Source organism: Euleptes europaea, chromosome 18 (assembly GCF_029931775.1).
Source record: "Euleptes europaea isolate rEulEur1 chromosome 18, rEulEur1.hap1, whole genome shotgun sequence".
Classification (NCBI taxonomy): domain Eukaryota; kingdom Metazoa; phylum Chordata; class Lepidosauria; order Squamata; family Sphaerodactylidae; genus Euleptes; species Euleptes europaea.
Genome location: NC_079329.1, coordinates 1,205,511 through 1,226,702, shown reverse-complemented (window position 1 = coordinate 1,226,702; position 21,192 = coordinate 1,205,511). Strand labels below are relative to the sequence as shown.

The 21,192-nt window shown below is 53.2% G+C and overlaps 2 protein-coding genes across 2 annotated transcripts; both read right to left on the bottom strand.

Annotated features, from left to right (window-relative positions):
• Positions 1 to 685: 685 nt before the first annotated feature.
• Positions 686 to 10,988, bottom strand: LOC130489817 (asialoglycoprotein receptor 1-like). The gene is made up of 8 exons (XM_056863612.1): positions 10,796 to 10,988; positions 6,594 to 6,710; positions 5,877 to 5,972; positions 3,877 to 3,948; positions 3,533 to 3,625; positions 2,685 to 2,836; positions 2,402 to 2,508; positions 686 to 833 (listed from the first exon to the last, which is right to left on the bottom strand). The coding sequence occupies exons 1-8, from the start codon at positions 10,986 to 10,988 to the stop codon at positions 686 to 688; spliced, it is 978 nt and encodes a 325-aa protein (XP_056719590.1).
• A 1,373-nt stretch (positions 10,989 to 12,361) lies between these two features.
• Positions 12,362 to 19,203, bottom strand: LOC130489737 (asialoglycoprotein receptor 1-like). Its single transcript, XM_056863527.1, has 9 exons — positions 19,184 to 19,203; positions 17,770 to 17,867; positions 16,921 to 17,037; positions 16,115 to 16,210; positions 15,538 to 15,609; positions 14,760 to 14,846; positions 13,856 to 14,007; positions 13,567 to 13,673; positions 12,362 to 12,512 (listed from the first exon to the last, which is right to left on the bottom strand). Exons 1-9 carry the CDS (start codon positions 19,201 to 19,203, stop codon positions 12,362 to 12,364), a joined length of 900 nt encoding a protein of 299 aa, XP_056719505.1.
• Positions 19,204 to 21,192: the final 1,989 nt, after the last annotated feature.

Genomic DNA, 21,192 nt, shown 5'->3' with positions numbered 1-21,192 from the left:
ATACCCCACCTTTCTCCCCAGCAGGGACTCCAGGTGGCTTACATAATTCTCCTCTCCTCCATTTTATCCTCACCATGAGGCTGTCAGGTAGGCCAGGCTGAAAGAGTATGACTGGCCCAAAGTCACCCCGTGAACTTCCAGGGCAGAGCGGGGATTCGAACCTGGTTCTTCCAGTCCCTAATCCAACACTCTAACCACTACTCCATGCTGGCTTGTGGAGTGCATGCAAACCAAAGGCTGTTAACCACAACAGCTAAATGGACCCTCCATGGCCAGGGGCAGTTTACCTCTGAATACCAGATGCTGAGAGATGAAGAACAGCTGGAGAGCCATGGACTTCTTGGCAGGGGCATTTGGCTGCTTGGAGGAAGAATGCCAGACTCGGTGGATCTCTCTGGGTTTGCTCTGACCCTGGCGATTCTTATGACCCTGTGAGGGAGGCCGGCTTGCCCGCAGGGCCCCAGTGAGCTTCATTCCTGGCTCATCAGAGATTGGAGGCCACACACACCTCCGGCCGATGCTGGTCAACCTTGAGCGTTGAGCGGGCCCCACCTGAGACATGACCACACCGACTGCAACATAATCTTATGTTTATTTGCTCATGACACCTCGGGGCCGCACACCAGCCGGCCCCCCTTCCCTGCTCTCCTCCCGGCGGCCCCTCCGGTCCGTCCCTCGGCCACGCTCAGCCCTTGAGGTCCATCTCGCACATCCAGCTGTATCGGCGCACGCAATGCTCCTCGCTCCACCTCCCGTCCCGGTGAAGGTGGGTGCATCTCATCAAATCGCCTCCTACTGAGGAGTAGTAGAAGGGCTGCCCAGACGTCCAGTCTCTGGGATGGAAAATCAAGGGGAAGGGATGGAGAAGGGAGATGCTTGGCTGCAGCGAGAAGCCACCCCAGAAATCTCCCTTTCCCCTTCCCTTCCCATTTGCAACGGGGTGGCTGCCGAGGGAAAGTGCTCGCTTCCCGAAAAAAGAGCTATGCCCCGGGGGCTTTTTGAGCTCTTGCTTCTGACCCCTGGAAGCATGATGGGCTGGCTGCAGTGACTGAGAGGTGAGAGTCTCCCTCTTCATATGCTCAGAGGCACTCTTCATATCACGGTCCAGGAGCCAACTTCGAGCAGTGAGGTCAGGCAAGGCTTTGAAAATCCAGCCAGCCGGCCAAGATCTTGACGCTTGGCGCTGGTGGAGCCCCCCTGCCTCGCCAGGGCCTCTGTTTGTTTCCAAAATCTCAGCTGGGGTAAAATGCAAACTCTTGACGCTGCTTAGGGATGCCCCCTCCCCAAGCGGTCCATTTGGACTGCTATCAGGCCGGTCTGGTGCTTCAACGGAGGAACCCCCTCCCACACATTGCTTGAAATGCATCCATTCGCCAGGGGACCCACGAGGGGTTGCTAACCTGGGGGGGGGCTGGGAATCCCTGGAATTAAAGCTCATCTCCAGACTACAGAGATAAGTTCCCCTGGACAAAATGGATGCTTTGGGGGGGGTGGACTCGGTGGCCTTGTACCCCACTGAGGTCCCTGTCCTCCCCGGGCCCCACCCCCAAATCTCCAGGAGTTTCCCAGCCTGGAGCTGGTGACTCTAGCCCCCTGCCCTCCCTGCCGGTGGCGAGGGGCATCTGGCGACCCTAATTCCGCTGTAGGGCTTGCGTGGGCACCGAGGTCAAGCTCAAGGGGGAGCACAAAGCGCTGTTAACCCAAAGCTTAAGCCAGGGGTCCTCAGTGTGGTGCCTATGGGCACTAAGCCTCCCAGCACCTTTCCTGGTGCCCACCAAGTGGTTTTAGGAAGTGGGTGGGGCCAGGGGGCTGTGCAGATTTTTTAAAACGTCCCTTTGGCAGCAGCTGCCACCACAGGACAAGGATCTCCACTGTGTGACTGAAGGTCAGCTGCAGCCGCCATTTTGTGACTGGTTGCACCTCTTGCGGCAGCCATTTGGTGGGTAGGGTTGCCAGGTCCCTCTTCGCCACCGGCCGGAGGTATTTGGGGCGGATCCTGAGGAGGGCGGGGTTTGGGGAGGGACTTCAATGCCATAGAGTCCAATGGCCAAAGCGGCCATTTTCTCCAGGTGAACTGATCTCTATCAGCTGGAGATCAGTTGTAATAGCGGGAGATCTCCAGCCACCACCTGGAAATTGGCAACCCTATTGGTGGGCAGCCTCAACTAACTCAGTAGGACCCAGATAATTTCTAGGGTCCCTCCCTTGGGAGGCAGTTGGAGGCATGAAGGAGAGAGGGGGGCCCTGGAGGCTGGCTGGGGCTGCGACCCCTGGATCCTAGAGTGGCAGCACCCTTCCCACCCCGCAACCAGCCAGTCTACGACCCCCTCCCCCAGGTTGATGCTCTCTGGCAAGCTCATCCCACGCCTGCTCGACAGGCTACAGCAGCCGCGCTACTCACATCCTGCGGACGGTGTATGAGGTCCCGTCCACCCACTTCCAGCTCCCGCTGGCGTAGGACAGCCCGATCCACGTGTACCGAGGCTTCGTGCGCTGGGCCACAAATTGCTAGTGTGAGAGGGGACGCAAACGGAGCCGTCTGTGAACATTCGCCGTCTTTCTCCCACCCCAAAGACACCCCCCCCCCGGGAGGGCCACAGGCAACGCCGCTTTCCTCCCAGATCTCCTGTCCTCCCTTGCCAAGCAGGCAAGTCTTGGATCCTAGTAAAACGCAGGCCTCTCACCTGCTCCAGGTAGGAGGTGATGGTCACCAGGTGGGCATCTTTGTCCTCGCAGTCGACTTTGGCTTGGTCCCAGGGCTTCTCTGCTTTGGAGACCCAGTAGCAGCTTCTGGCGAAGGAATCCCAGCCTGGTGGGCAGCAGGGCGCTTTGCCAGCTGGCAGGAAGGAGGGGGGAAGATGGCAGAATTCACAGAATGGCAACCCCTCTCTTAGAATCATAGAGTTGGAAGGGACCACCAGGGTCATCTAGTCCAACCCCCTGCACAATGCAGGAAATTCACAACTATCATTCTATGGTGGAGGGGCTGTGGCTCAGTGGTAGTGTCTACTTGGCATGCAGAAGGTCCCAGGTTCAATCCCTAGCATCTCGTTAAAGGGACTAGGCAAGTAGGTGATGTGAAAGACTTTCTCTGCCTGAGACCCTGGAGAGCCGCTGCCAGTCTGAGTAGACAATACTGACTCTGATGGACCAAGAGTCTGATTCAGTATAAGGCAGCTTCATGTGTTCATGTATCTGTCACATGACAGCTTGCTTGGAGGAGCTCAGAGGAGCTCACGTGGTTCTCCTCTAGTTTATTTTCACAACCACCCTGCAAGGTGGGTTATGCTGGACAGCCACCCAACGAGCTTCACGACAGAGAGGGGATTTAAAGCCGGGTCCCAGTCTATCACGCTAACCACAACGCCACACTGGCTGATAGGGCTCCAGTGCCAAAGTGGTTCATGCTGGAACATCTCGCTACTTGGAGCAGCGGGGAGTGTGGGGCGGTGGGATCCGGGCCTTCTCCTCCGCCTTCCCCTCGCACACCCAGCCCCGCTCTTTGCAGGCGCCCTCCAAATGCTGCCCAGACCTGTTCGGTTGTGCTTAATGTCCTGCACGTCGCAATTCAAGGTCCGGAGGGTGTTCCGCAGGGCGACCGCTTTGCCCTGGACCTCGGACTTCACTGTGGAAGGCAGACAGAAGAGGGGGGTGTCAGTTGCCAGGGGGAGCCCAGCAGTGGCCCCTCCCAGACCAAGGAGGTTTTATACTACAACAGCTTCAGCTAGAATAAAGGGCGGTCAGCCTGCGAGGTGCCACCCATGCATCGTCTGGAGGGATCCCCTGAGATGACAAACTCGCGTTCATGTGATCCCCCCTTTGCACACCTGACATCCTGCTGGCCCGTGCCCCCCCCCACAGTCCCCACTGACCCACCTTTGTCCATCTCATCGGTCAGGTGCTTCACCGTCTGGTCCAGCTTGGCCAATTTCTTCAAGTCGTCTGTCTCTGCAATTAGTTCCAGAGGGCAGACATGTTGGTCGGCCGTAGAGCAAGACAGACTCGAGTCCAGCAGCATGTGGGAGATCAACAAGGTTTTGGAGGCCTGAGTTTCCAAGAGTCAGAGCTGAGCTCCCTTGGACTCTCAGAAGCTCCTGCCCCGTAAATCTGGCTGGTCTCTAAGGGGCTCCTGCTCTCGCTTCGAGACGCCTCTTCAATGGGCACTGAAGGGTTTGGCAGCCTCCCTCCAAACCGTCTCCCCTGCCCTGCCCTTCTTGACCACTCACTCCTATTTTTCTAGTACCCTTTTGTCCTGCCCTTCCCTCCAGGGAACTCGATGTGGTACACGTGGTTCTCTCCTCCCCATTTTATCCTCACAACAACCCAGCGAGGTAAGTGAGGCCCAAGGTTGCCCCTGTGCCTGGTCCAGCACCCTAACTGTTACGTCTTCTACAGCAGCGATCTTCATTCAGTGGCTTCGGAGCCACATGTGGCTCTTTGACGTGCCACCTGTGGTTCTTCTGCGCACCGTCCCCCCCCCCACGTGGCACTGACTCACCCCCTGTTCCAGGAAAGGGGGCAAAGGCCCTTGCCCGTCAGGGCTTGTGGTGGGCAGGTGGTTCCCACCATGAAACGGTCACCGCTGGAGGGCTTGGGTAATGGGTAAGCGCTGAGCCTTCCTGAGGGGCAGGTCTGGTGCCAGGGGTGGAAGTCAAGGGTCCGTCTTCCCCAAGAGCCGTTCCTCTTCCTCCACAGCCCCTCTGAGCCTTCGTCCCTGCATCCGGCGAGAGTTGGTTTGACTCTCCGCAGGGCCAGCCGCCTCTCCTCCAGTCTCCACTGGCAGGGCCCACTGTCTTGCCTGAACCGCAGTGCCTCGTGGTGGGGTGACGGTGTGAAGGCAGAGGGGGAAGGAAGGTGTGCGGCTTGGCTGGCTGGCTCCGAGCAGAGCAAAGTCTGAGCACCCTTGACGTCCCTCTCGGCCTCCCTGCTCTCTTCCCCTCGATTCAGACTCTCAAGGGCTGGCTAAGGCTCAACAGCCATGGGGAGGGACAGCCCTGGATGCTCACAGCTACTCTGGTCATTTGAGAGGCGATAGTTACCTTAGTGTGCCCAGAGGGTGCCGTCACACACGCGGAGCAGATATGCACTTTCAGCACACTTTGCCAGTGGAACATCTGCTTGCAAATTACCACTAAAGTGCACTGAACGTGGATTGAAAGGGCGTTGTGTGTGTGTGTGTGTGTGTGTGTGTGTGTGTGTGTGTGTGTGTGTGTGTGTTTGGTGGGGTGGGACCCATGGGGCACGCAGTGGCCACATGGCTCTTCTAGTGTTGTTGGTTTTTACCACTTCTCTACCACTTAAGGCAGAATCAAACCAGCTTACAATCACCTTCCCTTCCCCTTCCCATAACAGATGCTCTGTGAGGTAGGTGGGGCTGAGAGAGCTCTAAGAGAGCTATGACTAGCCCAAGGTCACCCAGCTGGCTTCGTGTGGAGGAGTGGGGAAACCAACACGGTTCACCAGATTAGCAACCACAGCTCATGTGGAGGAGTGGGGAAATCACACCTGGTTCTCCAGATCAGAGCCCACCGCTCCAAACCACCACTCTTAACCATTACACAGTCGTGGCAAATGTGCCTCTCCACAAGCTGTGGCGTGAGTACCACTGCTCTGCAGGGATAGTTTCTGGTCGGGATAGGAGCCTGTTACTGATCTGCATGCGTTAATTCGGGAGCAGAGGAGGACACAGTCAGACGACTGGAAACACGGTGGTGTCCTGTTAAAAATCCTCCCCACCCCAGCAGTGCATCACACAGCAGGGTCCTGCCCACCACCCATCCAAACCGTCTACAGAACCAGCGCTGGCTCTTTCCATGGGGCGCTGGCAACAGAATGACCCCCCTCCAGGGTCTCCTCGGGAGGCTCCTTCGACGCACCCTTTTGTTTCAGAGCCAGCATCTCTGTGGAAATCGAGCGATTGACCTTCTGGAGGGTCTCCTCCATCCTCTTCAGATCGCTGCCAGCCTTGTGGCCTGGGGGGGGCAACAAGGGGGGACAGATCCAGGTGAGATAAAGGAACGCCCCACCCGGGGCTGGCACTCCAGCCACATGACATGAGTGACAGCTTGGAAGGGTCCGTTGAGGAAGGGGCCTGTTGAGCTCCGGGTCTTGATTCCCTCCTGGCATTTGTGGCGAGGGGCATCACTTCCTGGACCCCCACCACTGACCTGGCTGGCAGCCCCATGCTTGGGGGTGTGCTCTGCTCAAAGGTGACAAGATACCTTGAGCCAGCCTTGACCCCACTCCCCCCACTTTGTAACTCCCCCCAGATCCTTCCACATTCTCTCCCACTCCCTTGCCCCTTCCCATTCCTCCCACACACACACACATGTATTCTGCACAGCCAGCCTTCAGCCCACTTCTGTTCCTCGATCAGCGATGCTTCTGGGGGCTCCTCCTGCGGCCTACTTGGGGGGGGGGGTCAGTGTACAGGCACAGTACAGAGGGGGGGCCCAGATGGTGGCAGGCCACGTTTTTGGTACCCCCACATCCAGCCGCCCAACCTTGAATGCTCCCCAGTTGTGCCGGACAGCCCCTTTCCCCTTTTCCCCCCTCCCCACCCAGGTGGGCCTGTCCCCCGCAGTGCCACTCACCCATGATGCCAAAGACGACCGTCAGGAGGCCGATCAGACTGATGAATCCCAGCAGGGCCAGAACAAGACGGCCGCCGGGGCAGACACGTTGCGACCAGGACTGGTGGGGAGGAAGCCCTGCAGAGGTGGAGGAGAAGGGACGATTACCAAGCCACCCGTTTGAGCCAGCGGCCTGCCTCCTCCCACAACTTCAGTATATAAAAAATGGTACCAGGGTGCTTGGATCTGGCCAGACTTTAGAGAAACGGGATGTGTGTGCATCCCACTTGACTGGCTATTGGCCCTTACCAAGGCAGGGTTGTGGATTCTTGGAGAGGACTGTGAACGTGCAGGGCGAAAGCAGAAGCAGGGGGAACCAAACAAGAACCCTGGTAGATCAGGGGTTCTGCCTAATTGGTGGACTACCTAATTGACCATCCTATGTTCCACAATGAAGAAGAAGAAGAAGAAGAAGAGTTGGTTTTTATATGCCGACTTTCTCTACCACTTGAGGGAGAATCAAGCCGGCTTACAATCACCTTCCCTTCCCCTCCCCACAACAGTCACCCTGTGAGGTTTTTCTGCATTGTGCAGGGGGTTGGACTAGATGACCTTGGTGGTCCCTTCCAACTCTATGATTCTATGAGGTAGGTGGGGCTGAGAGAGCTCTAAGAGAACTGTGACTAGCCCAAGGTCACCCAGATGGTTCCATGTGTAGGAGTGGGGAAACCAACCTGGTTCACCAGATTAGCGTCCACCACTCATGTAGAGGAGTGGGGAATCAAACCTGGTTCTCCAGATCAGAGTCTACTGCTCCAAACCATCGTTCTTAACCACTACACTATGCTGGCCAATGAGGTGTCCCTGGAAGGCCTATAAGCAAGGCTTATGCAGAGATAGACTGCCTCTGAACATGGAGGTGCCATTCAGCTGTCTTGGCTAACAGCTGTTGATGGGCTCAACCTCTATGACTTCCTATAACTTCCTTGTAAAGGCATCTGTGTCTGATGAAGGGAGCGCTGACTCTCGAAAGCTCCTGCCCCCCCAAATCCTGTCAGTCTCTAAGGTGCTCCTGGACTTGGGTCTAACTCTTCCACGGCAGACCAACACGGCCACCCTCGGAAACTATCGGGGTCTAGCTTGTTGTGCTGGGCACTGAACAAAGCAGGGATGTGATCTGGGGGTTTCCAGCTCAGGAAGACCAGCCAGGAGGGGAGGGGGGGAAGGGAAAGGAGCTGGGCCTTGGGAAAGGAGAGGGAGGGGGAGACCATGGCAGGTGTCAATCACAGCGAGGGTTCACGGATGGTGCTGTGTGTCCTTGTGTTTCTCCCACGCACCACTTTTAACCTGCATCTCGCTCTTCCTTCTGTATCGGGGGGTTTAATGATTTAGGAATCCTTGGTCGTGGAAGTCTTGAGGGGATGTGAGGAACCTGAAATCAGAAAACGGGGGTGGGGAGGGGTATGAGGAGCCAGGTAAGGAGCAAAAGCAAAACCTCCACCCAGCTTTCCCAGTAACAGCCGGGCTGGTGCTACTGGACTTTGGGTCAGTGCAGTTCCAGCTCCTGGGGTTGCCAGCTCCAGGTGGTGAAGTGTGGGGAGAGAAGGACCTCAGCAGGGTGTGATGCCACAGAGTCCACCCCCCAAAAGCAGCCATTTTCTCGGGGGGGGGGGCTGATCTCTGCCGACGAGATCAGTTGCAATTCCAGGAGATCTCCAGGCTCCACCTGGTGGTTGGCAACCGTAAACTGGACCAGGCACTCAAGGGGTCAGCACAACAGTCAGATCCCCCAAAATCTTGAACCAATCCACAAAAGTGAGAACCACGAACCACTCACCGTTGCGAAGGGAGTAGACAGCTAAGTCTGCGGTACCACCCAATGTGATTCCACAAGAACACACACACCCCACACGCTTTCCCCATGCCTCAGTGGGTCCAGCACTGCCTGCCAACTGGGTTTGGGAGATCCCAGTTCCTGTCTTACCTCCTGCCTTCTTTCTCTGGGGCTGACTCTCTGGGGCCCGACTCCCTCGCCCGTGTCCGCTGTGATTTCCCCACTCCGGTGGTGTCCTTTGAACTGTCAACAGTTCCCGAAGCGAGGAAAGGCGCCAGCCAGCTTGGCCAAAGAGGACCTGCTTCCTTTCCCTCCTCCCTGAGCCTGTCCATGCAAGCTCCGGCTCCGGGCTCAGGTGGGATTCAGCCCCCCAGTGCTGAGCCAGCCCGAAGGGAGAGCCTCCCCGCTGTGGCCTCCTGGCACCCAGGGTTTGGTAGCATGGTATTTCTGAGCTTTTGGGGAGCATCGGCTTACCCTCCCTGTTTCTCTAGTTCCCATGTAAACCCTACTAAGCTAGTGCCAGTGGATTCCGTATATTGATTATGCATTAGGTGGCCAAGTAGGGATGCCAGCCTCCAGGTGAGACCTGGGGATCCCCCGGAATTACAGCTCATCTCCAGACTATAGAGTTCAGTTCCTCTGGAGATAATTGATGCTTTGGAGGGTGGACTCTATGGCATTGTACCCCATTGAGGTCTCTGACCTCCCCAACCTCCAGCCTCAAATCTCCAGGAGTTTCCTTTTTCCTTTTTGTATCCCTCATCTGATAAATAAATAAAAACTTAAAAACAAAATATCCAGGAGTTTCCCAACCTGGATCTAGGAACCCTACCCCCCCCCACATCACCCACCAATGGCTGGGGGGGACCTAGAATCATGGAATCATAGAGTCGGAAGGGATCACCAGGGTCATCTAGTCCAACCCCCTGCACAATGCAGGAAATTCACAACTACCTCCCCCCACACACCTCCAGTGACCCCTACTCCATGCCCAGAAGATGGCCAAGGTGCCCTCCCTCTCATCATCTGCTTGAGGTCATAGAATCAGCGTTGCTGACAGATGGCCATCTAACCTCTTCTTAATCTGGCAAACCTATGCCCATGGACCATCTTTGATTCATTCCAAATCTTCTGTTCATCAACTTCATTGGGTGTCCCACTCCCCACATCCCCTGAGTTCTAATATTATGAGGGAAGGGAGTTCTCTTTGTCCACAATATTGATTCAGTTCTTCCAACATCCCCCCTGAAAATAGCAGCTCCAGTGTGGAGAACTGCCCTGTATCTTTGGCAGAGAAGAACCACACAAAAAAGTTGGACCATTTCTCTGCAGTCTTCCTATTGCAATTCATTCACCCTTTCTTGCCCTAGGGCAGGGATTGCCAACACAGTGCCTGTGGGTGCCATGGCACCTACAAAGACCTTTCCTGGCACCCTCCAAGTATTTTTAGAAAGGGAGGGCAATGTGGGGCAAGCGGAGCATTGTTGCGCTTGCCCAGCAAGTCTTCTGAGTGGCCCTTGAAGTTTTAATAGCTGTGCGGATTTTTTTAAATGTTGCTTTGGCAGCAGCTGCCACCGCAGCACAAAGATCTTCACCGTGTGACTGAAGGTCAGCTGCAGCAGCCATTTTGTGGGAGGCAGCAGCCATTTTGTGCAAGGCCCCACCTCCTGCAGCAGCCATTTTGTGGCTGCACCTACCACATTGTCAGAATTTCAAAGGTGCCCACAGGCTCAAAAAAGTTGGGGACCCCTGTTCTAGGGCAACACCTCCTCCCTGGCCAATTTCCTGATTCTGATATACCTAAGGACATTTTTATTGTTTGTTGTAATGATTTGAGCAATATTTTAGGCCAGAATGTGCACTCCTTTCTGCAATGCCTCCTCTTCCCTTCAACGGCTTCTTGGACTCTCCTCCTTAGCCACAAACGGCCTCCTCTTGGATTTGATGGTACCTTTTGTTACATTCAAACGTTATGCATTCTTAGGGTTGCCAACTGCCAGGTAGTAGCAGGAGATCTCCTGCTAGTTCAGCTGATCTCCAGCCGACAGAGATCAGATCACCTGGAGAAAAATGGCTGCTTTGTCAATTGGACTCCATGGCATTGAAGTCCCTCCCCAAACCCCACCCTCCTCATGCTCCACCCCAAAAATCTCCCGCCGGTGGGGAAGAGGGACCTGGCAACCCTATGCATTCTATCTGAGCTTCCATTGTTGCGGATTTAAGTAATTTCCAAGCATCCTGAAGAGGTTTGACCCTCTTTACCCTTTTAGAGGAGGGGTCGTGGCTCGGCAGGGGAGCATCTGCTTGGCAATCAAAAGATCCCAGGTTCAATCCCTGGCTTCTTCAGTTAAAGCAGCGGTGCCCCAACTTTTTCAGCATGGTGACCTACAGGTCCAAATTGACTTGGTGATGGAACGGCCCCAGGTTTTTTGGCACCCCAGGAAAACAATGGCCTTGGCGCCCATCTCGTTCAGTATTCCATTTTCTACCGTGGCCAGCCAGATGTTGAGAAACCAAGAACCATCCCACAAAGGGCACAGCTGCCCCACGATGAACCCCAAGCAAGTCGCGTGTTCCGACATGCACAGCCTTTGTTTGGGGAGGAGACATCCCAGCCTTTGACCACCTTCCCTTTCTCCATGACACCCTCCAATCCCCCCATAGATTCTAAGAAACTCACTCTAGGAACCACCAGGACATGTTTCACTTGATCCACACTTATATGCAGTGAAGATAAAGTACCGACTAACGTGAGGCATGGAAGAGAGGCTCTTTCCAGGGACAGATCTTGGTTTCCAAAATACAAGAGAGAGCAATTAAAAGGGCAGGGGGGCAGCCATGAGGAAGGGGTGGTCCATGACACACTCTCAGAGGCTGTGCGACCCACAAAGGATCTGTTAGTAGCTGATGCGAAAGACCTCTGTCTGCCTGAGACCCTGGAGAGCAGCTCCAGTCTGAGTAGACATTACTGACCTTGATGGACTGATGATCTGATTCCGTATAAGGCAACTTCATATGCTCATAGCTTCCTTTTGACTAATCTCCTCATGCAACAACAACAAAAAAAAGCTTCTTTCTAGCTTCATTTAGCTTTGCAGGTGGCTCCATATCTGGGCTGATTTGGCCCCTTGGATCCAGCCCTTCAGTCCCATACAAATCTTGGCCTGCCGTCCCTTCTAGCATCCCATCTGCTCCTCCAGTGTATCTTCACTTATAAAAGTTATATTTTATTCTTTAAAGACCCCTTTTTATTCTGGCCTAAGCCATGTTTGGCTCTAAAGCAGGAGTCAGCATGGCGCCTATGGGCACCACTGTACCTGCTGACATCTTTCCTGGTGCCCGCCAGATGTTTTTAGAAAAGTGGCTGAGGTCAGGAGGGGCGTTTGCCCAGCAAGGCTTCTGGTTGGCCACTGGAGATTTGAATGGCTGTGCAGATTTTTAAAAACGTTGCTCCACAAGGCTCTTGGCCTAAGCCTTTTGCCCCACATCTAGCCCCAACAACCATAAATCACTGACCAGTCCTTGTTTAGGGAGACGGGGAACTAAGCATTGCAAGTAAAGCTGCCTCTTCTTTTGTTTTATTTGTATTGGCATAATTTCAAAATAGCACTATAAAAACAGTGAACAATAAAATTAAATAACAATGAAAATTGCAGCAAAAACATACAAGATTAAGCTGGAAGCAAAAGAAGAAAATCTAAAAGGGCAGGAGCCCTGCATTGACCTAGCATGACATTTTGATTTTATGGTTAAAAAATTCAAACAATTCAGCTTGGGGTGGGGGAGAAGGCAGGCAGGCCACAGCGGAGTTTCTGGAATGAAATGGACGGACACTGGAGCCGAATTATGGCACTTCCAGAGCTCATGTGGAAGCATCAGAAGCCCAAACCGCTCTAACCACTATGCTCTCTTGCGGCATGGGATTCACTACAGAACTCAGGGACTCCTCTTCCCTCTAAACCTTCAGCTCCTTCTCACACATCCAGGCGAACGAACGGGAACAGTGGTTGTCGTTCCAGCGGCCATCGGGGAAAGTGTGGACGCAGTCCTCCCCTCCCCTGAGGCCGTGGCCGTACCAGTGGTCTGGCTGACCATCACCCCAGTCCCTGAAACAAAAGAAACAAGGAAAGAGACACATTCCGGTCAATTGATTTTTTAAATTACATGTGCATTTCTAGATGTGGCGTCCCAACTCTGTATGAATACGCAAGTTAAACTCTGCATGACCATTCCTATCCACCATTCCCAACTGCAGCCCTGAAGCCGTCTTTGAAAATGGCTCACCTTTGGGCAGAACAACCCAAGAAGGTCCCTGTAGCAGCGGTCCGTTATTCATTGGTGAGCAAGAGACATTCGGCACATGCTCAGAGGAACACTCTCTTTCACACAGGCAAGCTATACCAAGCTGGTATGCAGTTCAGGATGAAAACCAGATAGCAGGCTGAGTGAAACAGGGCATTGGTTTTTCTGCTCCTGCCCTCCTCCCATGAACCCACTTACTCTTGAGGCCTGTTTCCCACTGCAAACAGAGGAGGCAACCCCAAATTAAAATAAATCTCACTCCAGCAGACGTTGAGAAGTCAGAAACTACCAAGATAGAATCAAAGTTCCCAGGCAGAAAAGGTTTGGGGACAGAATGGATGAGAAAGAATATAGTCAAGAAGGGGTTAACTGACTCTGCTCCAGCTGATGTGTAGTTTCCTTCCTCTGCTCTTTTCAGGCAACCCAGACAAAAAAACTGCTTTACATTTTCCATTTTATCTGCACAACAAAAAGGGCTAGAGAAAATTTTTTAAATGAAAGCTAATAATTCAGGGGAAAGCATGGCATATTTTTGAGGGGGCATTTCCCCCATATGCCCCCTCCATAGCTATGGGGCTCTGCCCAGGCTACAAACAAGGCACATGCACAAAGGCATCCCTCTCATGTTGTCCCCGACTGGCATTCAGAAGTATACCGAACTAGATGATGATGATGATGATATTAATCATGATTATATGTAATTAAAAGGAACAGGGAAGCAGGAAAAATATCTGGGAGGTGCGCTGGAAAGAACTGAAGGTATAATTTCCCAATAATCTCAGAGACGAAGGAAAGGCACAACACAAAAGACTGGAGGGGGGTGGAGAAAGCGAGGGGCGTGGGGTTCATGGAACTCACTCCGAGTGTACGGTGTAGCCTGTCCCGTCCACCCACTTCCAGCTCCCATCGGCATCTGTCAGGCCAATCCACATGTAAGACGACCTCCTGAGCTGATCCACAAATTTCTAACAAGAGGAAGCATACGCATTGAAATGTCTGCCAGTCCCACGGCACGGCCTCCTCCCTCTCCCCCCCCCCATCAGAAGCAGAGGACTGGGGCAGGCTCCTCAACAGCCGGCACGCCCTGCCCCACTGTCTATGGCTCCCCCTGCTGGAGGACTAAAGCGCTGCCAGTCACACCACTTACTTTCTCTTCGGGGGAATTGATGACAACCAGGTGGGAATCTTTGCGTTCACAGTCCCGTTTTGCTTCCATCCACGGCCGCTGTAAACGGGACACCCAGTAGCAACTCTCTTGATGGACCACCCAGCCTTTCGGGCAGCAGCCGGACTTACTGCCTGTTAGGGGAAGAGAAGCCAGAGCGTTACTCCTGTGCCACCAATGTATGTGAGCGCGTGTACACATGCGCCACTTCTGGGGTTGGAGCCAGCCATCTTCTTCACTCAAACTTGATCAGTGTTCTCCTCTTATGAAGCTTCGTAAATCTCTGCTAAAATGATGATATCTGTACTTATTGTGCCTCTTTCTCACTCCACGCAGTCTTTTATGTAAAGTGTTCTTAAAATTTATATACATGCGTCCCATCTTTTTAAAGCCGTTTTTATATTGTTTCTGTTGAGGTTTACTGTTATATAATTTGTTACTGGTCTGATTGTCTGTATTAATAAATTGATGGATTGTGCTTTATCCTCCAACGTGGCTTTTGTCCATGTCCATGAAGGTCACATGATCACACTCATAACCTTGGTGGTCAAACAGGCCTCCTTCCTTAAGAACACCAGAAGAGCCCTGCTGGATCAGACTGGTGGCTCATCTGGTTCAGCATCCTGTCTCACTCAGTGGCCGGCCAGTTCCTGGGAAGAGTCTCTAATCTATCGTGAGCTGCCTCCAGGGCATTGCTGGTCTTATCAGTTTTGGAATTACTAGTAAGAATAATATATTCAGGTCATACTAAGGTCAGTGGAGGGAGGGGGAGAAGGGGATGGTCCTCTCCAACCAAGCAGCACCGTGGACCCTAACCAAGCCTTCTTCCTTGATCCCAGGAGACCACCCACCCCACCCTGCACTTGGGTTTCTTGGCGTTCAGTACCATTGCTTTGTAGCTCCACCAGCTGACAACTCAGCAAGTTCGAGTCCTGTTGCAGGATCGCCAGCAAGCTCTCCAGCCGCTTCTTGACTGACAGAGGGACAAGGCAGGAGAGAAAGAGTGTGAGCCCCACCTAGGGTTGCCAACCTCCAGGTGTGGCCTGGTGATCTCCCAGAATTACAATTGTATCTCCAGACTACAGGGATCAGTTCCCCTGGAGAAAATGGCAGCTTTGGAGGGAGGCACTGTGCCCCACTCAGTTCCCTCCCCAGGCTCCAACCCTATAATTCCTGAGTATTTCCCAACCTGGAGATGGCAGCCTTAGCAGTGTCCTCTGCCACAAGGCAAGCCCACCCTGCCGTGGATCTGGCTGGCAGCAACATGGGTATCCTCCTCATTGTGCCCCAACAAGCAGCTGCGGGTGTGGCTCGGCTGGAGAACCGGCCCGGAGTCACATGCAGGAGAGAGCCTCAAGCCCCGCCCATCCTCTCAAGCAGCTCCGCCCCTCTATCCCGACTCACTGGCCCTTTGACCAAAGTCAAGCCATGAATTCCTCTTTCCCATTGGGCTTTCATTCGGAGCAGGCCCTGAAGGCCCCGGCCCGGAAGAATGTCCCATGACCCTTCCAAGAAGAGGGGCTCAAGAGGGGCTTGTTGGCCAGATCAAGTCTGTGTGCAACAGAGCTCAGGTCTGGCCTGGTTTGCTTGGGTCCCCACGCCAGTTTCCTCCTCCTCGTTCCCCCAGCACGACAAGCAGCCCTCACGCCTATCCCGGCCCTCACTTCTCTCCGTCTCATTGCCCTCGCGGTTCAAGGTTTGCTCCAGTGTGGTCAGTTGTGAGCTGGTGCTGTTCCCTAGAATGGGAAACAGGAAGACAACAGAAGTCTGGTTACCAGCCTCCAGGTGGGACCTGGAGATCCCTCAGAATTACAACTGATCTCCACATGACAGAGATCAGTTCCCCGGGGGGAAAAGGGCTCCCTTGGCAGGTGGACTCTAGGGCATTACACCCCACTGAGGTCCCTCCCCTCCCCATACCCCACCCTCCCTGGGTTCCACCCCAAAATCTCCCAGAATTTCCCAGCCTGGAGCTGGCAACCAGCTCTGGTTTCAGGGATGACCCAAACAGAGCCCTTCCCTCCTCTGGGGAGCATTGTGGTGGCTGGGAAGGGGGTGTTCCTGCAGGGCAAACAAGAACCACAAGAGGGGGCCCACCCAACTCTTCTTCCCCCAACAGGGGCCAGCATCTGTGCTGGCCACCCTCTTGCCGCCACAAAAGCATCCAGCCACACAGGTGTTCACATGTGCGTGTGGTATCTCGCCCAGCCCCTCTTCGCAATCTCCTCCTCTTTGACTCACTCTTCTGCCGGAGGCTGGTGAAGCCCACGGAGACCGTCTTGTTAAAGCTTCGGAGGGACTCCCACGCCCCCTGTTGATCTGTGCCAAGCTGAGCCCCTAGCAAGGAGCAGAACAAGGGGGCACTGAGAATCTGGCATGCTGGCTGGCGCTCACACTGCAAGTTCATCTCCTAGCATGCTCACATACTCCATCCTGCATCTCAGTCACACATACTTGGCACAAATACCTCCTTTCCATGGCAAGGGTTGCCAACCTCCAGATGGGGCCTGGATATCTCCCGGATATCTCTGTCCAGATGACAGAGATCAGTTCAGCTGGAGAAAATGGCTGCTTTGGAGGGTGGACTCTATGACTTTATACCCTGTTGAAGTCCCTCCCCTCCCCAAACCCCACCCTCCCCAGATGCCACTCCCAAATCCCCAGGAATTCACAACCTGGAGTTGGCAACCATATCTATGATCCACACATACCTAGCTTGTGTCTTCTGCCCTTCTCTCCATGGCTCCAGAGCCCCCTTCTCCAGTGCCAGGGCAGGTTCAAGGCACTTTGTCGCCCCACCTGCTCCTGGCCTATGCCACCCCCAGCCGGATTCAAGCCCAACCCTGCAGCAACCCCACAGGGGTTTGCCTCAAACCAGACCATGGCAGCCCGGATCCACAAGGTTAAGCCCGCTGCCTTCCATGTCAAGGAGAGCGAGCCGATCAAGCCCCTGAAGAGCTTTGGTGCCCTTCCTTGTTGTTTCGCCCGTTTGGGGGACTTGGCCAGAGGATCCTGCCCGTCTGCCCTCCCTTTGCCCTGCCACTCACCCTTGATGCCCAGCAGAATGACCAACAGGCCAAGCACAGTGCAGAGGCCCGTCACGAGGAGGAGGAGGCGGCTGGTGGGGCAGATGCGTTGCGATGCCGACTGGGGCCGAGGCAGAACTGCAGGCACCGGAAGAGACTTTGTTACCCCGAGACAACCCTCTTTTTTTCCAGGCCTGCCGGCATGGCACCTAATCAGAGCCTCCAAGCAAGCAACCAAACCCAAAGGATCAAGGAAGCTCGGAAGTTTGCGTGAAAAGGGGGAGTAGGAGGAGACTCTTGGGGGAAAGAACCCAGGAGTCCAGGAAAGGGACTTTAGGGATGGTGCCAGGATGCCTGGAACAAAAACAGCAATCCAGAAGGCAGGAGAAGGGACCCACTAGAAGGGACCACCAGCAGGGAGGAGTCAGTTGGTGGCCACTGAGCCCCAAGCCTTTATGTGGGTCTGTGAGGGTTGCCAACCTCCAGGTGGGGTCTGGAGATCTCCTGGAATTCCAACTGTATCTCCAGATGACAGAGATCAGTTCCCCTGGAGAAAACAGTTGCTTTGGAGGGTGGACTCTATGGCATTATACCCTGCTGAGGTACCCTCCCCTCCCCACGTTCTACCTCCAAATCTCCAGGAATTTCCCAATCCGGAGTTGGCATCTCTAGGATCTGCCTTCTCATGGCCTTGCAAGGAGTCCAAACTATCCTCTCCTTTCCACATCCCTTACAGTCCTTCCCCACTGGATCCAGTTCCAGGAGAAAGGCTGGCTTTCCCCCAGTTTCTTGCTAGGTTTATATGCCCTGGCCACCTGTCCCACATGTGTGGCTGGCCCCATTTGCCAAAATCCCCACATCTCAAGACACCTCTCCCAAAGCTTTTCCCGCCTTCATCCGCCATGTCCAGGGACTTGAGATCTTGGTCATCCTGGGCTACTGTGAGTTCAGGTTCCGAGGAGCTGAAGCTGGAAAGAAAGAGAGGTCCGGGTTCAAATAACCTCTGAGCCACGAAGCAAACTGGGCGATCTCAAACAAATCGCTCACTCTCTCCATCTGACCTACTTTTCAGGGCTGTTGTGAACAGAGCTGAGTGTATTTTTAAGCTGAGTGAGCTTCAGTTTAGGGCCTTGGATTATGAGGGGCTTCTAAATACAGGAAAACCACCACAAAATACTACATTTCCCCTTTACTGGTGCTGTTATGGGGCTTCTTAAACTTGACACAGGGTGGGGCCTCTGAATGTTTAACTAGTTCTAGGTGTGATGCTAAAAAGTGGGGGGGGGGCTACCTGACCTCCTTGTAAGCAGGATAAAAAAAGACAGCAGGATTGTTAGCCTGGTCTGAAACCCTTTAAGAGCTGTTTTTCTGGATCAGCATAACCACAGCTGGGTGGTATCGGTGATAAAGGCAATATGGTATAACCTTCACATTTGTAGGTGTGTGTAGGTTTATATAGAGGGATGGCCACGGGCAAAGACAGCTTTAAAGGGGGATTGGACAGATTCATGGAGGACAGGTCTATCAGTGGCTACTAGCCCTGGGGACTAGAGCAAACCTCCATGTTCAGAGGCAGTCAACCTCTGAATGCCAGTGCTAGGAGGCAACCTCAGGGTATGGCCTCAGACTCTGTGCCCTGTTGTTGGCCCTCCAGAGGAACTGGCTGGCTGCTGACTGAAACAGGGTGCTGGACTAGATGGTCCCCTCACGGGACTGATCCAGCTGGGCTCTTCTGATGTTCTTATTAGGTTAGAGTAGCCTCTGATCCCAGCTGTCTCTTGGTAGGGAGTTGCTGCTTGAGTGGTAAGGGAAAGCCCCTCTACACATGCTCAGAGGATTACATGCTGCTTCCCAGATTCCAGCCCTTGGCACAGCTCTGGCAGTAAGAGCCTGTGATGATTAAAAGTTTACAGATGAGAGGGGATAAAAAATAACTGCTCCAGGGGCCCTGCGCCTATGCAAGGCCCATTGCAAAAGACAGGGGGTGCAGCTCTGGTTCATTTCAAAGGGGTTTGTGGAGGAGAACCTCCCTGGGGGGGATTGGAGACCAGGACCAGTTCCTCCTGCCTCTCACTCAGCACCTAAATCAATGAGCTGTGTCCCTTTCCCTTCTAACTGCAGCCATTCCTGCTGGCCATGATCCGTGCACTTTGAACTCCTGCGCGCCCTTTTCGAGTTGCAGAACCAAGGAAGCAAGACAGCAGGGTCCCTGGCCCAACCCACACCATCGAGCATGGGTGACATTTCTAACGCTCTCCACACCTCTTTGCTTCAAGAAACTTACTTAACAAAAGACGTGGCCATTCTACCTAGTCGTAGGTCGGTCGGAACACACGATCTTCCTGCTGTCCCAACATCCAGTCGGAAATGGTGAGCGGAGCAAACTTTGGACGAAGCCAAGGTCAACCACCGGATGGATTGCTCAACGGAGACCCAACCGCCTGCTGCAGGGCATGACCACGATCTCTAGGATCTGCAGGGGCCTTTGACGGTGACTGTGGAAGGGCGGAGCAGCTGGCGTTTGGAGCGACCTGGATCTTCCACTGCCCTCCTCTCTCTCTCTGGGCACGCTCCCAGGGCAGATCGTGGGGCCTTTTCTCACTCACTGGCAACAAAGGCACCCCCAACCCACCACAGGAAACCTTTGATCTGTCAATATTATGTTTTGAGAGCGTTCAAATGCAAAACCTCCCAAAGTACTTTACAAAATAAAAAGGGCCCATTCCGCCAGGTGACTCCCGAATGCAGCCCTTATTTTGTATACGCACACACTCTGGGCTGGATCCTACCACGCCAAATGCCAGCCCAACTTTGGCCATGGAGGGCAGGGTATCAATTCAATAAATCACATTAAATCAAATGGCCCCTTGTGCTTGAGGAAGGGTCTGCTCATAGCTGTGGAAAGGTAGAGCCCAGCCCTCAGCTTGGAATTTCGGCTCCAGCCTCCTTTGCTGCAGATTAGGGGAGATCCTCTAAGGGGGTTACCGCACTTTGTATTCCCAGCGCTGTATTAAGAGTTTGAAAATGTTGTAAAAAAACATCGCTTTAAAAGGTTTTTTGGATACCATGGCTTATAAATGGTCGGAAGACGTCTTCACAGCTAAAGGGGCCAAACAAAGTGCAAACAGTATTTTTTATAACTTTTCAAACTCTTAATACATCAGAATACAAGTGCGGTAACCCCCTATGAATAGTTAAAACCGATGCTTGTCATTGTGCTTACTCATAAGTAAGTTTGATTTAAAGAAGCAAGAAGATACTCTGAAATTAAGTTAGGATTAAACGTTTGGACTGTGTCCATAGGGGACATCAAACAGGGAGGAATGCAAGACAAGCCAGCAAACTATGTGCAACTCAATAGGGCTGCACATAGGGTTGCCAACCTCCAGGTAATAAGTAAGAAACAACAGAATGGCCAAACAGTAAATGATATGCAAGGATGAGCGTTATCATCAAAAAAGTGCAACAAAGTGCAAAGACATGTAGCAAAATACAGCTATATACAAAATACAATTGTATACAAAATACAAAAGTACAAAATTACAAAAATACTAAAATGTCCAAGAAATATAGTCCTTCTAGTTCACAATGTGAACCTAGTAAAGGTGCCTCCAGGGCAATCCACCTCTTTGCTTTATAGCATGAGTTCTTGGACATAAAGAGCTGCTGTAGAGTTCCCTTGACCTGTATCAAGAGTGTAGGAATACAGGGATCCGGTAATCTTCCTGTTTCAATGATTAATCTTCCTCAGAGTAGGACGTGGACTGCTCAGTGACGTGTGAGCTAGCATTTTGTTACATGTCTTTGCAGTGACATTTTGTTACATGTCTTTGCACTTTGTTGCACTTTTTTGATAACAACGCTCAGCCTTGCATATCATTTATTGTTTGGCCATTCTGTTGTTTCTTACTTACTACCTACATGACAACAGGCTAACTTTGTATTGATTCAACCTCCAGGTACTAGCTGGAGATCTCCTGCTTTTACAACTGATCTCCAGCCGATAGAGATGAGTTCACATGGAGAAAACGGCTGCTTTGGCAATTGGACTCTATGGCATTGAAGTCCCTCCCCTCCCCAAACCCCGCCCTCCTCAGGCTCCACCCCCAAAACCTCCCACCGGTGGTGAAGAGGGACCTGGCAACCCTAGCTGCACAGCACAAAATGGTTTCACAAACATGCTTGGATCAGTGATTGGGACTGTGGTCTATACTGCTGCGTATAGCTTACTGTAAGTAGGATCCTGTAACATAATATTTATACTGTCTAATGTGTTGTGTGAATACTTATGTT

Bases quoted from the DNA above. Each gene is read 5' to 3' on its own strand.
- LOC130489817 (XM_056863612.1), bottom strand. From the start codon at position 10,988: ATGTCGGAACACGCGACTTGCTTGGGGTTCATCGTGGGGCAGCTGTGC. The intron at 5,973-6,593 runs GTGAGTGGCACT...TGCCCCCCCCAG, and splicing joins GGTCGTCTTTGGCATCATGG to GCCACAAGGCTGGCAGCGAT. The intron at 2,509-2,684 runs GTGAGAGGCCTG...CTCTCACACTAG, and splicing joins TCACCTCCTACCTGGAGCAG to CAATTTGTGGCCCAGCGCAC.
- LOC130489737 (XM_056863527.1), bottom strand. From the start codon at position 19,203: ATGGCCACGTCTTTTGTTAA. The intron at 15,610-16,114 runs GTGAGTCAAAGA...TTCCCATTCTAG, and splicing joins CACCAGCCTCCGGCAGAAGA to GGAACAGCACCAGCTCACAA. The intron at 13,674-13,855 runs GTAAGTGGTGTG...TCCTCTTGTTAG, and splicing joins TCAATTCCCCCGAAGAGAAA to AAATTTGTGGATCAGCTCAG.